General features: G+C 44.9%; 1 protein-coding gene across 3 annotated transcripts in view; it reads right to left on the bottom strand.

The window, feature by feature from the left end:
- glsa (glutaminase a) overlaps window positions 1–20,488 on the bottom strand; it is a 202,922-nt gene that overhangs the window by 158,723 nt on the left and 23,711 nt on the right. For all 3 annotated transcript variants that reach the window (XM_072478420.1, XM_072478437.1, XM_072478429.1), the window contains exon 2: window positions 918–1,017. In XM_072478420.1, coding sequence (XP_072334521.1) covers window positions 918–1,017 — 100 coding nt within the window. The remainder of the gene's footprint in view (window positions 1–917; window positions 1,018–20,488) is intronic.

Genomic DNA, 20,488 nt, shown 5'->3' with positions numbered 1-20,488 from the left:
AACTCGCTACCAGAGGAGGAGGTGGAAGCAGGGGCGATAGTGACATTTAAGGGGCACCTTGACAAATACATGAATAGGATGGGAATAGAGGGATACGGACCCAGGAAGTGTAGAAGATTGTCTAGTCGGGCAGCATGGTCAGCATGGGCTTGGAGGGCCGAAGGGCCTGTTCCTGTGCTGTACTTTTCTTTTTTCTTTAGAATACTGCAATGTTTTGTGAAGCTTACACAATGGATGATTGGAGGGGAGACTGATGAGGAGAGCATGGAATTGGTGAAGTTGACATAGGAATGAATGAAGATTTCAACAGTGAAGGGCTGATATAGTAATAAAGTCACGTTAGAGGTGGAGGTAGGCAAGTTCAGTAATGGAAACAATACAGGATCACAAGCTCAGCTAGGGGTTGAATAAGATGCTAAAAGCAGCTAGGCAAAAGCCAGGATCTTAATTAACAAGATTCCCATTGGTTTGGAAGTCCAATAGGCAGGACTGCAACTGGTTGAACTTCCACGGAAATAAAAACTCTTGTTATGTATGCAGGTTATTGTAGTTGTGTACAATGTCTCTAAGAGCAAGGCCACATGACCTGTGACATAGTCAGCTACTCCGCGGGCTTTTAGGGAGTCCAGTGCCAAATCTTGCACAGTGAAGACCTATTCAATAAATCTTGCATCAAACACAGGTAGATCTGCAAGCAAGTTTCTTTTATATTATTCATCTAAAGTTACAACAATCTTAGATTCCTCAGAGTGGAGAAAAAAAAGTTATACTTTCCCCATCCCATCATTTCTTGGAGAATGAGATTGGTTGATTGGTTAATAAGCTTCACTTTTAATTAGCTCAACACAGCAAGATCACTATTTTACATCACACTATCCGATGGATCAAATGTTATTTCAATCACCAGCACAACTTACAGTAATGAACTTGTGTATTGGAATCCTCTCCTGTCCTTCAGCAATCGTGTAGAAAAGTAGATCTTCCAGACTAGGCAAAAGACCTGCTTTTTGTCTTTTCCTAGAGAAAAGAAAAAATATACAATTAATGTTAAACTTCTAACAATTATCCACTTTTAAGCATGACCTATCACAACTTCGCTTTGATACTCTGTTACAAAGTTAGAACATCACAGCCCAGATGCAAAGCACTGGCCAACACATTTCGCACAATGAACTTACTGGAGCAGAAACTCAAACATTTCAGCCATGAAACTATAATGAATGACCTGTATTTTGCAGACAGCAGTAAAATTACGATGCTCACCACTGCCTGCAAAGAAAGCTGTCCACAAAAATCTAGCAATCTCTGGTGTGTGGATCTCACCCTTCATAATGTTGATTTCACATCTGGTTTCAGCTATAGGGGATCTCCATCATCCACCAGTGATGTCATCAAGCCAGCTAAGCAGATAATCACTGAAGATTTCTCACAGACAACAAAACAAGTAAGAGGCATGGAATATCCTTCACTCATATTACAGACAGCAAAATAAAAATTGGAATTGACAAATGGGAAGAGTTGGAATATCAAAAACTTAATAATCATCTTTAAGAAAGATGGAATTATCATTGAGTAATTGGCATTCCACAATTATAAAACAGTTTTTTCAAAATCAGAAAAGTTATTCAGCTGCAATTAAGTGGTAGGCTATTAAAACCCAGTTGGACCCATTCTACAAGGTGCAGCTTTAAGGGTTTAAACAGCAATACTTATAAAATGAAAGTTCACATCAAATTAAGTGATTAAGATTCCACCTGCTAGAACTTACAGTCTATCATGTGGAGAAGCAGGAATCGCTGACAGCAACTTCTGAATTTCCACATTTAACTGTGCAAAATTGTTATCCGTTTCAGAGCAACAGCGCTGAACACCTACAATTTTACTGTCAGTATAAGTGCAAAATCTGGGCCTGTGTCTACACTTTCCAACACATGAAGTAGATTTATCAAGACGCCACAGAGGACCCGGGTTCGATCCCAGGCCCGGTCACTGGCTGTGTGGAGATTGCACATTCTCTCTGCAGGGGGAGAGACCCTCGCAACCCAAAAAGATGTGCAGGGTAGGTGAATTGGCCGCACATTCTCCCCGTATCTGCGAGGATCTCACCCTCCCAACCCAAAAAGATGTGCAGGGTAGATGAATTGGCCACCCTAAATTGCCCCTTAATTGGAAAAAGAAATTGATGTGTTGGGTGCTCTGGATCCATGGAACACATACAGGCCACCAACACTTAAAATAGTGCAACACTATTTTATTAAGCTAGAAACTGTTGAACATGCTTTCACTGTGGGTTGACACGATGTTAGATTAAACTAAAGACCTATGCCTGTCCTAACCAGTCTATGCACTCAGCACATGGTGAAGATCTGCGCTGCAAGCGGTTAGCGCTGTCCTTCTAGGAGGCTGCATCCCGAATGAGCAGAAACTCTGATGCCCCCGGTCTTTATAGTGAGTGTGCTCTAACTGGTGATCGGCTACGGTGTTGTAAGTGTTGATTGATCTTGTTGTGTGTCCATCAGTGTGTGTGTAACTGCACCATGATATACTGGCGTATATTATGACAGAAATTGGGTACTTCAATTTTATTTTGAAAAAAATCTTTAGATTTACCAGGAATATATCAAGAACAAATGCTGTGAAGGGTCCCGAGATAGTAAAACTATTTTCACATGAGCAGAGACTTTAACAAAAGGTTTTTAAAAGTCAGGAAGGAATTGGATAGGATAAATTGGGAAAGGCCATCTTGCCTGGAGACAGTTGTGAATGGTCATCAATAGAGTGAACATAAGAACATAAGAACTAGGGGCAGCAGTAGGCCATCTGGCCCCTCGAGCCTGCTCCGCCATTCAATGAGATCATGGCTGATCTTTGGTGGACTCTGCTCCACTTTCCGGCCCGAACACCAGAACCCTTAATTCCTTTATTCTTCAAAAAAACTATCTATCTTTATCTTAAAAACATTTAATGAAGGAGCCTCTACTGCTTCACTGGGCAAGGAATTCCATAGATTCACAACCCTTTGGGTGAAGAAGTTCCTCCTAAACTCAGTCCTAAATCTACTTCCCCTTATTTTGAGGCTATGCCCCCTAGTTCTGTTTTCACCCGCCAGTGGAAACAACCTGCTCGCATTTATCCTATCGATTCCCTTCATAATCTTGTATGTTTCTATAAGATCCCCCCTCATCCTTCTAAATTCCAACGTGTACAGTCCCAGTCTACTCAACCTCTCCTCGTAATCCAACCCCTTCAGCTCTGGGATTAACCTAGTGAATCTCCTCTGCACACCCTCCAGTGCCAGTACGTCCTTTCTCAAGTAAGGAGACCAAAACTGAACACAATACTCCAGGTGTGGCCTCACTAACACCTTATACAATTGCAGCATAACCTCCCTAGTCTTAAACTCCATCCCTCTAGCAATGAAGGACAAAGTTCCATTTGCCTTCTTAAATCACCTGTTGCACCTGAAAACCAACTTTCTGCAACTCATGCACGAGCACACCCAGGTCTCTCTGCACAGCATGTTTTAATACTTTATCATTTAAATAATAATCTCTTTTGCCGTTATTCTTACCAAAATGGATAACCTCACATTTGTCAACATTGTATTCCATCTGCCAGACCCTAGCCCATTCACTTAGCCTGTCCAAATCCCTCTGCAGTCTTCCAGTATCCTCTGCACTTTTTGCTTTACCACTTATCTTAGTGGCGTCTGCAAACTTGGACACATTGCCCTTGGTCCCCAACTCCAAATCATCTATGTAAATTGTGAACAGTTGTGGGCCCAACACTGATCCCAGACGGACACCACTAGCTACTGATTGCCAACCAGAGAAACACCCATTAATCCCCACTCCTTGCTTTCTATTAATTAACCAATCCTCTATCCATGCTCCTACTTTCCCCTTAATGCCATGCATCTTTATCTTATGCAACAACCTTTTGTGTGGCACCTTGTCAAAGGCTTTCTGGAAATCCAGATATACCACATCCATTGGCTCCCCGTTATCTACCGCACTGTTAATGTCCTCAGAAAATTCCACTAAATTAGTTAGGCACGACCTGCCCTTTATGAACCCATGCTGCGTCTGTCCAATGGGACAATATCCATCCAGATGCCTCGCTATTTCTTCCTTGATGATAGATTCCAGCATCTTCCCTACTACCGAAGTTAAGCTCACTGGCCTATAATTACCCACTTTCTGCCTACCTCCTTTTTTAAACAGTGGTGTCACGTTTGCTAATTTCCAATCCGCCGGGACCACCCCAGAGTCTAGTGAATTTTGGTAAATTATCACTAGTGCATTTGCAATTTCCCTAGCCATCTCTTTTAGCACTCTGGGATGCATTCCATCAGGGCCAGGAGACTTGTCTACCTTTAGCCCCATTAGCTTGCCCATCACTATCTCCTTGGTGATATCAATCCTCTCAAGGTCCTCACTTGTCATAGCCTCATTTCCATCAGTCACTGGCATGTTATTTGTGACTTCCACTGTGAAGACCGACCCAAAAAACCTGTTCAGTTCCTCAGCCATTTCCTCATCTCCCATTATTAAATCTCCCTTCTCATCCTCTAAAGGACCAATATTTACCTTAGCCACCCTTTTTTGTATTTGTAGAAACTTTTACTATCTGTTTTTATATTCTGAGCAAGTTTACTCTCATAATCTATCTTACTCTTCTTTTATAGCTTTTTTAGTAGCTTTCTGTTGCCCCCTAAAGATTTCCCAGTCCTCTAGTCTCCCACTGATCTTTGCTACTTTGTATGTTTTTTCCTTCAATTTGATACTCTCCCTTATTTCCTTAGATATCCATGGTCAATTTTTCCTCTTTTTACCGTCCTTCCTTTTTGTTGGTATAAACCTTTGCTGGGCACTGTGATAAATCACTTGGAAGGTTCTCCACTGTTTCACCATAAAGTCTTTGCTCCCAGTCTACCTTAGCTAGTTCTTCTCTCATCCCATTGTAATCGCCTTTGTTTAAGCACAAAACACTAGTGCTTGATTTTACCTTCTCACCCTCCATCTGTATTTTAAATTCCACCATATTGTGATCGCTCCTTCCGAGAGGATCCCTAACTATGAGATCCTGAATCAATCCTGTCTCATTACACAGGACCAGATCTAGGACCGCTTGTTCCCTCGTAGGTTCCATTACATACTGTTCGAGGAAACTATCGCGGATACATTCTATAAACTCCTCCTCAAGGCTGCCTTGACCGACCTGGTTAAACCAATCAACATGTAGATTAAAATCCCCCATGATAACTGCTGTAACCATTTCTACATGTATCTGTTATTTCTTTGTTTATAGCCTGCCCCACCATAATGTTACTATTTGATGGCCTATAGATTACTCCTATCAGTGACTTTTTCGCCTTACTATTCCCGATTTCCACCCAAATGGATTCAACCTTATCCTCCATAGCACCGATGTCATCCCTTACTGTTGCCCGGATGTCATCCTTAAATAACAGAGCTACACCACCTCCCTTACCATCCACTCTGTCCTTCCGAAAAGTTTGATACCCTCGGATATTTAACTCCCAGTCGTGACCATCCTTTAACCATGTTTCAGTAATGGCCACTAAATCATAGTCATTCACGATGATTTGCACCATCAACTCATTTACCTTATTCCGAATACTACGAGCATTCAGATAAAGTACACTTATGTTGGCTCTTTTACCTCTGTTCTGAATCTTAACACCTCGATCAGTAACTTCTCCTAAGTTATATTTCCTCTTAACCTTTCTCCTAAATTTCCTTGTCGTCAAACCCACATCTTCCTGTAACAACCTGCCGCATCGCTTACCATTAATGTTTTCACTTCCCGTTTTATTTCTTTTAGTATTCCTGGTCCTATTCACTGAGCTCCCCTCAGTCACTGTACCTTGTACTGTCGCCCTTTTTGATTTTTGACTATGGCTTCTCTGTCTTACACTTTCCCCCTTACTGCCTTTTATTTCTGTCCTTGTTTTACTACCTTCCAACTTCCTGCATCGGTTCCCATCCCCCTGCCACATTAGTTTAAACTCTCCCCAACAGCTCTAGCAAACATCCCCCTAGGACACCGGTTCCAGTCCTGCCCAGGTGCAGACCGTCAGGTTTGTACTGGTCCCACCTCCCCCAGAATCGGTTCCAATGTCCCAGGAATTTGAATCCCTCCCTCTTGCACCATCTCTCGAGCCACGTATTCATCCTCTCTATCCTGACATTCCTACACCGACTAGCTCGTGGCACTGGTAGCAATCCTGAGATTACTACCTTTGAGGTCCTACTTTTTAGTTTAACTCCTAGCTCCCTAAATTCAGCTTGTAGGACCTTGTCCCGTTTTTTACCTATATCGTTGGTGCCTACGTGCACCACGACAGCTGGCTGTTCACCCTTCTCCCCCCCCCCCCCCCCCCCCCCCCCAGAATGTCCTGCAGCCGCTCAGAGACATCCTTGACCCTTGCACCAGGGAGGCAACATACCATCCTGGAGTCTCGATTTTGTCCGCAGAACCGCCTGTCTATTCCCCTTACAATTGAGTCCCCTATCACTATAGCCCTGCCATTCTTCTTCCTGCCCAGCTGCGCAGCAGAGCCAGCCACGGTGCCATGAACGTGGCTGCTGCCGCCTTCCCCTGGTGAGCCATCTCCCTCAACAGTATCCAAAGCGGTATATCTGTTTTGCAGGGAGATGACCGCAGAGGACACCTGCACTGCCTTCCTACTCTTGCTCTGTCTTTTGGTCACCCATTTTCTATCTCCCTCAGTACCTTTCACCTGCGGTGTGACCAACTCGCTAAACGTGCTATCCACGACGTCCTCAGCATCACGGACGCTCCAAAGTGAGTCCATCCGCAGCTCCAGAGCCGTCAAGCGGTCTAACAGGAGCTGCAACTGGACACACTTCTTGCACGTGAAGGAGCCAGGGACAGTGGACGTGTCCCTGAGCTCCCACATCGCACACGAGGAGCATGACACGGGTCTGAGATCTCCTGCCATGTCTTAAACCTTCGGTTAACTTGAACAATTTCAATTTCCCCCAAAAAAATTTAACTAAATAAATAAACAATGAAGAGAAAAAAAATATATATATACACCAATGAAAAGAAACAGAAAAACAGAAACACTACTTACCAGTCACAAAAAGCACTTCCTCCCCACCCAGCTTAGAATTCCCACCTCGATTCAAATTCCCAAACTCACTCTTTGCTGTCTCACTCTGGCTGTCTTCTCTGTCTCACTGGGAGAACTCACCCAGTGAAGAGGAGTAGAACAAAGCTCACCAAGACCACTATTAACAAAAAGCTTTGCCACAAGCAGAGATCATTGCATCTTTAATGCAGATTCAGGACAAAAAGAAGTCCATCAATGGTCTTTTGTTTCATCTGTAGATGCAATGTACTTTCCTCCTGCAAGCTTTTCATCTGCTGCTGTTTTTCTGCAGTTATTTGTCAAGATCTTTGGGTCCCATGTTTCTCCAGTGGCTTTCGTCATCAGCTGCCTTTCCATTCTGTACTCCATTTTGATTGCTCTCTGCACAGAGAATTATCAAATTTGCTCTGAGGCAGTTCATAAATTTATTCTTAAATTCTTCACATTCATGGTTCAGGGGAAAGGAGTTCTTTGTATGGTGGCATGGGGCTGAAACTTGGGAGTGGAAATTCATGGCCATCGACATCCTGCTGCAGCTTCCAGTGATGTCAGGAAAGAACAGATAAACATTTGAAGTGGAGGAACTTGTGCAAGTAATGAAAAGACAGTTGAGCAACAAGGTTAGTTTTGGATTGCACGAACAAATAGCTAGAATAAACACAAGGTGCTGAATACTTCATTTATGCAGTAAATTCTACTGTTAATATATTTTGTGGTAGCATTGTGGATAGCACAATCGCTTCACAGCTCCAAGGTCCCAGGTTTGATTCCGGCTTGGGTCAGTCTGTGCGGAGTCTGCACATCCTCCCAGTGTGTGTGGGGGTTTCCTCCGGGTGCTCCGGTTTCCTCCCACAGTCCAAAGATGTGCAGGTTAGGTGGATTGGCCATGATAAATTGCCCTTCGTGTTGGGTGGAGGTGTTGACCTTGGGTAGGGTGCTCTTTCCAAGAGCCGGTGCAGACTCGATGGGCCGAATGGCCTCCTTCTGCACTGCAAATTCTATGATAAAATCATCAGTAATTTGTAATAAAACACACGTGTCTGGAGTGTCAATTACTCCTAATAAATCCATGGTCAAAAAGAAATTACTCATACAAACTTGCTCAACCTGGAATTAAAATATTTGACCAGCAATAACTGGCAACTTGCACTGGAAATTACCAAACTCCAACGAGCTCAACTACTCTGCTTCCAAAATTGCACAAGCTGTGCTGTGTAATTAGGAAGCTATCATGGCCCAGGTTGTCAGTAATAAATGATAGTAAATTTGACATGAATTTCTGGCATCCACAAATGCACAGTAAAACACAAACCAGAAGCCACTCTGTAAGAGATACTCTGCTTCTCCATATGATGCAGTGTTGCAGTCCTTGCCAATAAACCCAACAGTGACATTACGGAATGACATGAACCTGTTGAAGGTGCCCAATAGTTCTGCACCAAAAACAGGTAACGGTGGGTTGGTGCAATCAGGAGCAAGTGAGTCCTAGATGTTTACAGCATGGAAACAGGCCCTTCGGCCTAGCTTGTACATGCCACCCAGTTTCTATCACTAAGCTAGTCCCTCTTGCCCGCATTTGGCCCATAATCGCTCTATACCCACCCTGCCCATGTAACGGTCCAACTGTTTTTCTAAAGGAAAAATTATACCCGCCTCTACCACTGCCTCTGGCAGCCCGATCCAGAGCTCACCACCGTGTGTGAAGAAATTTCCCCTCTGGTCTCTTTTGCACCTCTCCCCTCTCACCTTAAAACTATGTAATCTAGTTCTAGACTCCTCTACCTTTGGGAAAAGATGTTGACGAACAACCCTATCTATGCTTCATTATTTTATAGACCTCTACAAGATCACACCCAAGCCTCCTACGCTCCAGGGGAAAAAAATCCCAGCCTATCCTTATAGCTCAGACCATCAAGTCCTGGTAGCATCCTCGTAAATCTCTTCTGCACTCTTTCTAGTTTAACAATATCCTTCCTAGAATAGAGTGACCAGAACGGAACACAGTATTCCATGTATGGTCTTACCAATGTCTTGAGAACTTTAACAAGACATGCCAACTCCTGTATTCAATATTCTGACCAATAAAACCTAGCATGCGGAATGCCTTCTTCACCACCCTGTCCAGTTGAGACTCTACCTTAAAGGAGCTATGAACCTGTACCCCATGATCTGTAACTTTCCCCACCTCCCTATATATCCAAGGATTCTATAGGAAGCAAGAGATGAAATTGCAGAGCCGTTGGCAATTATCTTTTCGTCCTCACTGTCAACAGGGGTGGTACCAGGGGATTGGAGCGTGGCGAATGTCATGCCCCTGTTCAAAAAAGGGGCTAGGGATAACCCTGGGAATTACAGGCCAGTTAGTCTTACTTCGGTGGTTGGCAAAGTCATGGAAAGGGTACTGAAGGATCGGGTTTTGAGCATCTGAAAAGACACTACTTGAATAGGGATAGTCAGCACGGAATTGTGAGGGGTAGGTCTTGCCTTACAAGTCTTATTGAATTCTTTGAGGTGACCAAGCATGTGAAGGTAAAGCAGTGGATGTAGTGTACATGGATTTTAGTAAGGCATTTGATAAGGTTCCCCATGGTAGGCTTATGCAAAAAGTAAGGAGGCATGGGATAGTGGGAAATTTGGCCAGTTGGATAACGAACTGGCTAACCGATAGAAGTCAGAGTGGTGGTGGATGGCAAATATTCAGCCTGGATCACAGTTACCAGTGGTGTACCGCAGGGATCAGTTCTGGGTCCTCTGCTGTTCGTGATTTTCATTAATGACTTGGATGAGGGAGTTGAAGGGTGTGTCAGTAAATTTGTAGACGATACGAAGATTGGTGGAGTTGTGGATAGTGAGGAGGGCTGTTGTTGGCTGCAAAGAGACATAGATAGGATGCAGAGCTGGGCTGAGAAGTGGCAGATGGAGTTTAACCCTGAAAAGTGTGAGGTTGCCCATTTTGGAAGGACAAATATGAATGCGGAATACAGGGTTAACGGTAGAGTTCTTGGCAATGTGGAGGAGCAGAGAGATCTTGGGGTCTATGTTCATACATCTTTGAAAGTTGCCACTCAAGTGGATAGAGCTGTGAAGAAGGCCTATGGTGTGCTAGCGTTCATTAACAGAGGGATTGAATTTAAGAGCCGTGAGGTGATGATGCAGCTGTACAAAACTTTGGTACGGCCACATTTGGAGTACGGTGTACAGTTCTGGTCGCCTCATTTTAGGAAGGATGTGGAAGCTTTGGAAAAGGGGCAAAGGAGATTTACCAGGATGTTGCCTGGAATGGAGAGTAGGTCTTACGAGGAACGTTGAGGGTGTTAGGCCTTTTCTCATTAGAACGGAGAAGGATGAGGGGCGACTTGATAGAGGTTTATAATATGATCAGGGGAATAGATAGAGTAGACTGTCAGACCTTTTCCCCGGGTGGAACAAACCATTACAAGGGGACAAAAATGTAAGGTGAATGGTGGAAGATATAGGGGGGGGGGGGGGGAGAAAGAGATGTCAGAGGTAGGTTCTTTACCCAGAGAGTAGTGGGGGCATGGAATGCACTGCCTGTGGAAGTAGTGGAGTCGGAAACATTAGGGACCTTCAAGCAGCTATTGGATAGGTACATGGATTACGGTAGATATAGTGTAGATTAATTTGTTCTTAAGGGCAGCATGGTAGCATTGTGGATAGCACAATTGCTTCACAGCTCCAGGGTCCCAGGTTCGATTCCGGCTTGGGTCACTGTCTGTGCGGAGTCTGCACATCCTCCCCGTGTCTGCGTGGGTTTCCTCCAGGTGCTCCGGTTTCCTCCCACAGTCCAAAGATGTGCAGGTTAGGTGGATTGGCCATGATAAATTGCCCTTAATGTCCAAAATTGGCCTTAGTATTGGGTGGAGATGTTGACCATGGGTGGGGTGCTCTTTCCAAGAGCCGGTGCAGACTCAATGGGCCGAATGGCCTCCTTCTGTACTGTAAATTCTATGATAATTTATGATTAATCTAGGACAAAGGTTCGGCACAACATCGTGGGCCAAAGGGCCTGTTCTGTGCTGTATTTTTCTATGTTCTATTAACCGAGTAGGTCCTGCCCTGATTTGATCTACCAAAATGCATCACTTCACATTTATCCATAAGACCATAAGACATAGGAGCGGAAGTAAGGCCATTCGGCCCATCAAGTCCACTCCACCATTCAATCATGGCTGATTTCAACTCCATTTACCCACTCTCTCCATCGCCCTTAATTCCTCGAGAAATCAAGAATTTATCAACTTCTGTCTTAAAGACACAACATCCCGGCCTCCACCGCCCTCTGTGGCAATGAATTCCACAGACACCACTCTCTGGCTGAAGAAATTTCTCCTCATCTCTGTTCTAAAGTGACTCCCTTTTATTCTAAGGCTGTGCCCCCGGGTCCTAGTCTCCCCTGCTAATGGAAACAACTTCCCTACATCCACCCTATCTAAGCCATTCATTATCTTGTAAGTTTCTATTAGATCTCCCCTCAACCTCCTAAACTCCAATGAATATAATCCCAGGATCCTCAGACGTTCATCGTATGTTAGGCCTACCATTCCTGGGTTCATCCGTGTGAATCTCCACTGGACCCGCCCCAGTGCCAATATGTCCTTCCTGAGGTGTGGGACCCAAAATTGCTCACAGTATTCTAAATGGGGCCTAACTAATGCTTTATAAAGCTTCAGAAGTACATCCCTGCTTTTATATTCCAAGCCTCGAGATGAATGACAACATTGCATTTGCTTTCTTAATTACGGACTCAACCTGCAAGTTTACCTTTAGAGAATCCTGGACTAGGACTCCCAAGTCCCTTTGCACTTCAGCATTATGAATTTTGTCACCGTTTAGAAAATAGTCCACGCCTCTATTCTTTTTTCCAAAGTGCAAGACCTCGCACTTGCCCACGTTGAATAATCAGCCATTTCTTGGACCACTCTCCTAAACTGTCTAAATCTTTCTGCAGCCTCCCCACCTCCTCCATACTACCTGCCCCTCCACCTATCTTTGTACCATCGGCAAACTTAGCCAGAATGCCCTCAGTCCCGTCATCTAGATCGTTAATATATAAAGAGAACAGCTGTGGCCCCAACACTGAACCCTGCGGGACACCACTCGTCACCGGTTGCCATTCCGAAAAAGAACCTTTAACCCCAACTCTCTGCCTTCTGCCTGGCAGCCAATAGTCAATCCAGGTTAGTACCTTGCCTCGAATACCATGGCCCTTATTTTACTCAGCAGTCTCCCGTGAGGCACCTTATCAAAGGCCTTTTGGAAGTCAAGATAGATAACATCCATTGGCTCTCCTTGGTCTAACCTATTTGTTATCTCTTCAAAGAACTCTAACAGGTTTGTCAGGCACGACCTCCCCTTACTAAATCCATGCTGACTTGTCCTAATCCGACCCTGCACTTCCAAGAATTTAGAAATCTCATCCTTAACAATGGATTCTAGAATTTTGCCAACAACCGAGGTTAGGCTAATTGGCCTATAATTTTCCATCTTTTTCCTTGTTCCCTTCTTGAACAGGGGGGGTTACAACAGCAATTTTCCAATCCTCTGGGACTTTCCCTGACTCCAGTGACTTTTGAAAGATCATAACTAACGCCTCCACTATTTCTTCAGCTATCTCCTTTAGAACTCTAGGATGTAGCCCATCTGGGCCCGGAGATTTATCAATTTTTAGACCTCTTAGTTTCTCTAGCACTTTCTCCTTTGGTGATGGCTACCATATTCAACTCTGCCCCCTGACTCTCCTGAATTGTTGGGATATTACTCATGTCTTCTACTGTGAAGACTGACGCAAAGTACTTATTCAGTTCCTCAGCTATTTCCTGGTCTCCCATCACAAAATTACCAGCGTCATTTTGGAGGTGCCCAACTTTTGCCTCCCGTTTGTTTTTAATGTATTTAAAGAAACTTTTAATGTATTTAAAGAAACTTTTACTATCATTCCTAATGTTACTGGCTAGCCTACCTTCATATTTGATCCTCTTTCCTTATCTCTTTGTTATCCTCAGTTTGTTTTTGTAGCCTTCCCAATCTTCTGACTTCCCACTACTCTTTGCCACATTATAGGCTCTCTTTTGCTTTGATGCATTCCCCAACTTCCTTGGTCAGCCATGGCTGCCTAATCCCTCTATAGAGATTCCCTCTGATAACCTTTCTTTTCTCTGGGATGAACCTCTGTACTGTGTCCTCAATTACTCCCAGAAACTCCTGCCATTGCTGTTCTACTGTCTCTCCCACTAGGCTCTGCTCCCAGTCGATTTTCGTCAGTTCCTCCCTCATGCCCCTGTAGTTACCTTTATTTAACTGTAACACCTTTACATCTGATTCTACCTTCTTTCTTTCAAATTGGAGATTGAATTCTACCATATTATGATCACTGCCTCCTAAGTGCTCCCTTACTTTAAGACCTTTAATCAAGTCTGGCTCATTACATAACACGAAGTCCAGAATGGCCTGTCCCCTCGTGGGCTCCATCACAAGCTGTTCCAATAAGCCCTCCTGTCAACATTCAATGAATTCCCTTTCCTTGGGTCCACTGGCAGTATTATTTACCCAGTCCACCTGCATATTAAAGTCCCCCATGATCACTGTGACCGTGCCTTTCTGACATGCACTTTCTATTTCGTGGTGCATTTTGTGCCCCTGGTCCTGACCACTGTTAGGAGGCCTGTACATCACTCCCATTATGGTTTTTTTGCCTTTGTGGTTCCTCAACTCTACTCACACAGACTCCACGTCATCTGACCCTATGTCGTTTAGTGCTATTGATTTAATTTCATTCCTAATTAACAAGGCAACCCCGCCCTCTCTGCCCACCTCTGTCTTTTCGATAGGTTGTGAATCCCTGGATGTTTAAATGCCAGTCCTGAACCCCCTGCAACCATGTCTCTGTGATGCCTACCACATCATACCTGCCAGTCACAATCTGGGCCACAAGCTCATCGACCTTGTTCCGTACACTGCGCACATTTAAATATAGCACCTTTAGTTCTCCGTTGACCGTCCCTTTTTGTTTTCTTAGTGTGGTGGACCTTGGTTTACTGAGCCTTTCCACACACGGTCATATTTTGTGGGATGGGGACAATTGTAACCACTCTTGAGTTTGGTCTGTTCGTGTTTTTTGTATTCCTAAGCAGCTAAGCTCCCCGCTGATTACTTCACCTCTTGGTTCCCTGACCTCCTCTCCCCCCCCCCCCCCCCCCAATCTCTAGTTTCCCCAATCTCTAGTTTAAAGTCCTATTGACCACCCTATTTACTCTTTTCGCCAGAACACTGGTCCCAGCTCGGTTCAGGTGGAGACCATCCCAACGGTATAGGTCCCCCCCTGTCCCAAAACTGATGCCAGTGTCCCATGAAAAGGAACCCCTCATTCCCACACCACTCTTTCAATGGCAATAGTTTAGCACAAAATTAAACTCCAGCTGCCATTCATCGGCCCACTGGCCCAATTTGTCAAGGAGTGAATAAGCAGGGTTGGAGGGATCTTTGCTTACGGTACCTGCTTTCCCAAGGCAGTGGGAGGTCTCGACAGAGTCAATGGATGGGATGCGGATTTGTGTGATGGACTGGGCTATGTTCACGACTCTGTAGTTTTAGTCTTGGGCCGGGCAGTTGCCATATCAGGCAGTGATGCAGCCAGATAGGATGCTTTCTGTGGTGCATCGGCAAACTTATTAACCATGCCTCCTACATCCTCATCCAAATCATTAATAAATATAACAAATAACAGTGGACCCAGCACCGATCCCGAAGGCACACCGCTGGCCAATGGCCTCCAGTTTAAAAAACAACCCCCCACAACCACCCTTTGGCTTTGGTCACCAAGCTTGTATCCAATTGGTTACCTCACCCTGGATTCCGTGATATTTAACCTTTCGCAATAACCTACCATTCACTACCTTGTCAAAGGCCTTGCTAAAGTGCAACGTTGACTGCACTGCCCTCATCGACCTTCTTGGTTACCCCTTCAAAAAACATCCAATTCGTAAGACATGCCTATACACCGGTCCCTCAGAATACCTTCTAACAATTTACCCACTACAGAAGTACGGCTAACCGGTCTGTAGTTCCCAGGCTTATCCCTACAGCCCTTCTTAAACAGGGGCACAATATTTGCTACCCTCCAATCTTCAGGCACCTCTCCTGTGGCTGCCGATGATTCAAATATCTCAACTTGGGGGTCGGCAATTTCCTCCCTTGCCTCCCACAACATCCTGGGATACATTTGATCAGGTCCCAGGGATTTATCTTTCTTGATGCTCTTTAATATCTCCAGCACCTCCTGCTCTGTAATATGTATACTCAAGACAATTTCCCCAACATTCGTGCCTTTCTCAACAGTAAATACTGTTGAGAAATATTCATTTAGGACCTCACCCATCCCTTGTGAATCTGCACATAGATTACCTGGTTTATCCTCAAGAGGCACTACCCTCTCTCTAGAAACCCTTTTACCCTATTTATCTGTAAAAGCTTTGGACTTTCCTTTGCCTTATCTGCCAAGACAATCTCATGTCCCCTCCTGATTTCTCTCTCAACTCTACTCTGACAAGCCCTACACTCTTCATGGGATCCACTTGATCCTAGCTGCCTATGCACGTCATATGCCTCCTTCTTCCTTTTGACCATGGCCTCAATATCATATTTGAGGGCCTATAGTACAGTCCAATCAAAGTGATCTTTCACAACCGTTCTACATGATGTTATTAACTGCTAAAAATTGCTTTGGGCACAAAAATATTTTTCTTCTAAAATAAGAATGGAGTTTCATTCTCCAAGAAAAAAATATTTCTCCCTTAATCCCAGCTTTCGACACTACTTAATTTATAAAGTCCTGCCTTATATTTTGCTCAGTCAAGATTCTTCAAATCTGGTTGGCTAAAGAGTCTTGCCTTTCCTCGTTCTGCTCATAGGTGTCTAATTTTGGGTAATAACTAGAATGTTGCTGATCTGGTGCAGTTCAAATAATTGTGGGCAGCTGTCAGCAAGGCAACCAAAATACACCAGTCCTACACATCTGACCACAAAATAGAGGTTATTATTAAAGGAAGGACGAAATATGTGGCAGATGGAGTATAATGAGGGAAAATGTGAACTTGTCAACTTTATGTTCTTTAAATGGGGAGAGAATGTAGAACTAGAGATAGACAGATCTGGGTGTCCTGGTCCATGAATCACAGAACAGTACATGATTAGGAAAGCAAATGGAATGTCATCACTGACTGCAACGGGAATAGAATATAAAAGTGGGATGTTTTCCTATAGTTCGATAGATATAGGTCAGATCACCCCTAGAGTACTCCTTTTAGTTTTATTGTAGCAGGTCTCCGTGTCGGTCTGTGGCATCCACATAGGCGTCATCAGCCACGACCACAGAGGATAACCCCCGTTGCCAGGAGCTAACCCCTCAGCTGTGGGTGTGCCTCAGAGAGGTCAGGTACCATCGAGTGTGCTAGGATGACAGCGTCGTGCACACTGCCCTATCAATCATCGGGTGCAGATGTGCAGCTGATGGTCACACACCAGCTGCACGTTCATAGAGTGGAACCGCTTTAGAGTTCTGAAGACCGGCCTTTCTTGAGCCGTGCTCTTAGGGCATCACGCATCCCATTGATCAACGCTAGACCCGGGGCAACTCTACAAACCCCGCTACCTGGTCATCCTGGTGGGCTCGGTCCACATTAAATGGATGTATTGTCCAGAACGGTCATGTAGGGCCTCTGACAGCATGGATGCACCTGTGCACGCACCAAGTTCAGAGATTTGGATTTGTTTTATTATCACGTGTACCGAGGTAGTGAAAAGTATTGTTCTGCGTACAGTCCAGACAGATCATTCCATGCATGAAAAAAAAAAACAACGTACATACATAGACAGGCATCAGGTGAAGCATACAGGAGTGCAGTACTACTCAGTAAGAAGGTTTTTGAAGAGATCAGTTCAGTCCATAAGAGAGTCATTCAGGAGTCTAGTAATAGTGGGGAAGAAGTTTTTTGAATCTGTTAGTGCGTGCTCTCACTCTTTTATATCTCCTGCCCGATGGAAGAAGTTGGAAGAGGAGTGAATAAGCAGGGTTGGAGGGATCTTTGCTTATGGTACCTGCTTTCCCAAGGCAGTGGGAGGTCTCGACAGAGTCAATGGATGGGATGCGAATGTGTGATGGACTGGGCTATGTTCACGACTCTGTAGTTTCTTAGTCTTGGGCCGGGCAGTTGCCATATCAGGCAGTGATGCAGCCAGATAGGATGCTTTCTGTGGTGCATCTGTAAACATTGGTAAGAATCAATGTGGACATGCAGAATTTCCTTAGTTTCCTGAGGAGGTATTGGCTCGGTTGTGCTTTTAGTCGTAGCGTCGACGTGGGTGGACCAGGACAGATTGATAGTGATGTGCACACCTAAGAATCTGAAGCTGTCAATCATCTCCACCTCAGCACCATTGATGCACACAGGGGTGTGACTTCACTTCCTGAAGTCAATTACCAGGTTTTTAGTTTTGCTGACATGGAGGGAGAGATTGCTGTCGTTACACCACTCCACTAGGTTCTCCATCTTCTTCCTGTACTCTGACTCATCGCTGTTCAAGATCTGACCCCTACAGTCGTGTCATCACCAAACCTTAGATGGAGTTGGAGCCAAATTTTGCCACACATCGTGCATGTATAGGAAGTATAGTAGGGGGCTAGGTACGCAGCCTTGCAGGGCCTTAGAATTGCGGTCTATGGGTCAGGAAGTCGAGGATCCAGTTGCAGAGGGAGGAGCCAAGTCCTAGGTTTTGGAGCTTTGATATGAGCTTGGCTGGGATTATGGTGTTGAAGGCAGAGCTGTAGTCAGTAAATAGGAGTCTTGGACATAGGGGGCCTTTATGTTGAAATGCTCCAGGAATTAAGAGAGGCCAGAGACATACCGGTTGTGGCGGTATGCAAATTAGTGGATCAAGGCATTCTGGGAGCATGGAGTCTATGTATCTCATGACCAACCTCTCGAAGCACTTCACAATAATCGATTACAAGCCCACTGGACAGTAGTCGTTGAGGCATGTTGCCTGGTTCTTCTTTGGCACCGATATGGTGGTGGTATGAGGATTCCGGACATCCACTCGGCACCTGGAAGGACCCCATGGTGTAAATGTTCTGGGTGACCGTCACCTTGAATGCCACTGGGAGCGGGTGTTCTCCCCCATACCCTCACGGTACCAAGTGCATCATGATCTGGCAGATATGTCGCACTGTCCCCCTGCTCAGCCAGAGTCTTCAACGACATGCCTGGTCCAGCCAATACACACGAGGCCTCATGGAGGTGCCTCCTTCCCAGCTCCTCCTCTGCCTGTTGGACAGCCAGCTCTCCAGTTGGCTCCTGTCCCTCTGTGGCAGGCTCCACCCAGAATAACCTCAGTGCATTCCCAAGGGCTGTGGCAACTAGGACAAAGGCCACCATTCCTGGTTGGATTTCGAAGTCTATTGTCCATATGGGGCGAAAGTCAGACATGTTAGCATGGTGCATACCCCGTGCCAAACCAGGTCCAACAGACTACACTGTGGCCTCACAGACCATGCCCATGCCATCCCCCTCCCCCTATCCCACCCATGGCCCTTTCCCCCTGGAACTCTGTACACCTTTCCTCGTCAGTGCCAGGCGCCGTGGGGGGCTCTGACCCCCATCTCTGCTGCCATGGGTACCGTTGGGGGGGGGGGGGGGGGGGGGGCAGGTCTGACAGCCCATGGTCGCACCTCTATGTTCAACCTTCTCTCTCTCTCCCCCTGGTCAGCCATGGCACCCGTTTCCGACCACAAGTGAAAGATGGCGTCAGTAATTCCTCCCAGCAGAAGCATCGCAGAAGGCCCAGAGAATACCCAGGTCAGACCTGCTAATGATATGCGGATGGTGTGCGGAGTAGAATGCATTGACGCCGCTGTTGAGGCACCAGAGCATGGCATTCTTTCCTATCACCTTTCCAGATTCCAGCATTGGCAGACGGAGAATCCTGCTCAAAGCGTCTCCAAACATTCAGAACGTCCGCATTGATTTAGTTATCACAGAATCAACTTTTGCTCATGCATATTTGCCCACGTGACAAAATTCTCATCAATACGTAAATCCTGCTTCTCGGACAGCACGGTGGCGCAGTGGTTAGCACTGCTGCCTATGGCACTGAGGACCCGGGTTCGATCCCTGCCCTGGGTCACTCACTGTCCGTATGGAGTTTGCACATTCTCCCCTTGTCTGCGATGTGCAGGTTAGGTGGGTTGGCCACACTAAATTCCCCCTTAATTTGAAACAAAAATAATTGGGTGCTCTAAATTTGTCCAAAAAAAAAAAAAGAGAAAAATTAAATAAATCCTGCTTCTCCCTGCTCCAGCGTATACCATGAATAATTCATAATCTGTCTAAATCAGTTTTTGTACAAATAAGTTTTGTTCTCTCAAACATTTCTTTTCAACCCTATAGATAAGAAAAATACATTTCAGAACTGTATTCCAAACGTTGTTACTTAAATAGCAAAAGAGACTGCTACAATAAAAATACTTTGTAATTACTTTGTAAATAGACTTGCATGTCCTAATTTACAGTCAATAAAATATGAACCATGAACAAATCGGCACTGAAGCATTTTTAAAGAACTAAGTCTACCCTCCCATGAACACCATGTTCACATTCAACCCAACACCAAACAATTCTGTCCAAAGTCACCGTCCAGCATATCGAGTAACTTATAAATGTTTCATGTACTTGAGTAAATGACATACACATTACTCTGAATTGTAATTTAAGAAACTATCCCATCTAATTTGCACGCTCAATTGAAATGGAACCATTTACATAATATTTCAATATTCAATTAAACTTTCAACAAGGTGACTCGTCTAATGCAGTTTGACAATCACTGTAGAATTGTTCTCCTCCCTCTGCTGCATCCTTCCATTCATAGAATCATAGAATTTACAGTGCAGGAGACCATTCAGCCCAACTGCACCGGCCCTTGGAAAGAGCACCCCATTTAAGCTCACACCTCCACCCTATCCCTGTAACCCCACCTAACCTTTTTTGGACACCAAGGACAATTTAGCATGGCCAATCCACCCAACCTGCACATCTTTGGACTATGGGAGGAAACCCACGCAGACACAGGGAGAACATGCAGACTTCACACAGACAGTGACCCAAGCCGGGAATCGAACCTGAGACCCCGGAGCTGTGAACTGTGCCAACCACCAGAGAACAACCAAGAAAATACAGGTCCCAAATATACACTCTCTAGATATGTTCAATCAGAACACAATTGTTTTAAAGATAAATATTTAAATAATGGAGTTGGGATTGCAAAGATATAGGG

Source organism: Scyliorhinus torazame, chromosome 2 (assembly GCF_047496885.1).
Source record: "Scyliorhinus torazame isolate Kashiwa2021f chromosome 2, sScyTor2.1, whole genome shotgun sequence".
In the NCBI taxonomy this organism is placed as follows: Eukaryota; Metazoa; Chordata; class Chondrichthyes; order Carcharhiniformes; family Scyliorhinidae; genus Scyliorhinus; species Scyliorhinus torazame.
The sequence above is the reverse complement of the archived record's forward strand: the minus strand, read 5'-3'. Positions and strand labels throughout refer to the sequence as shown.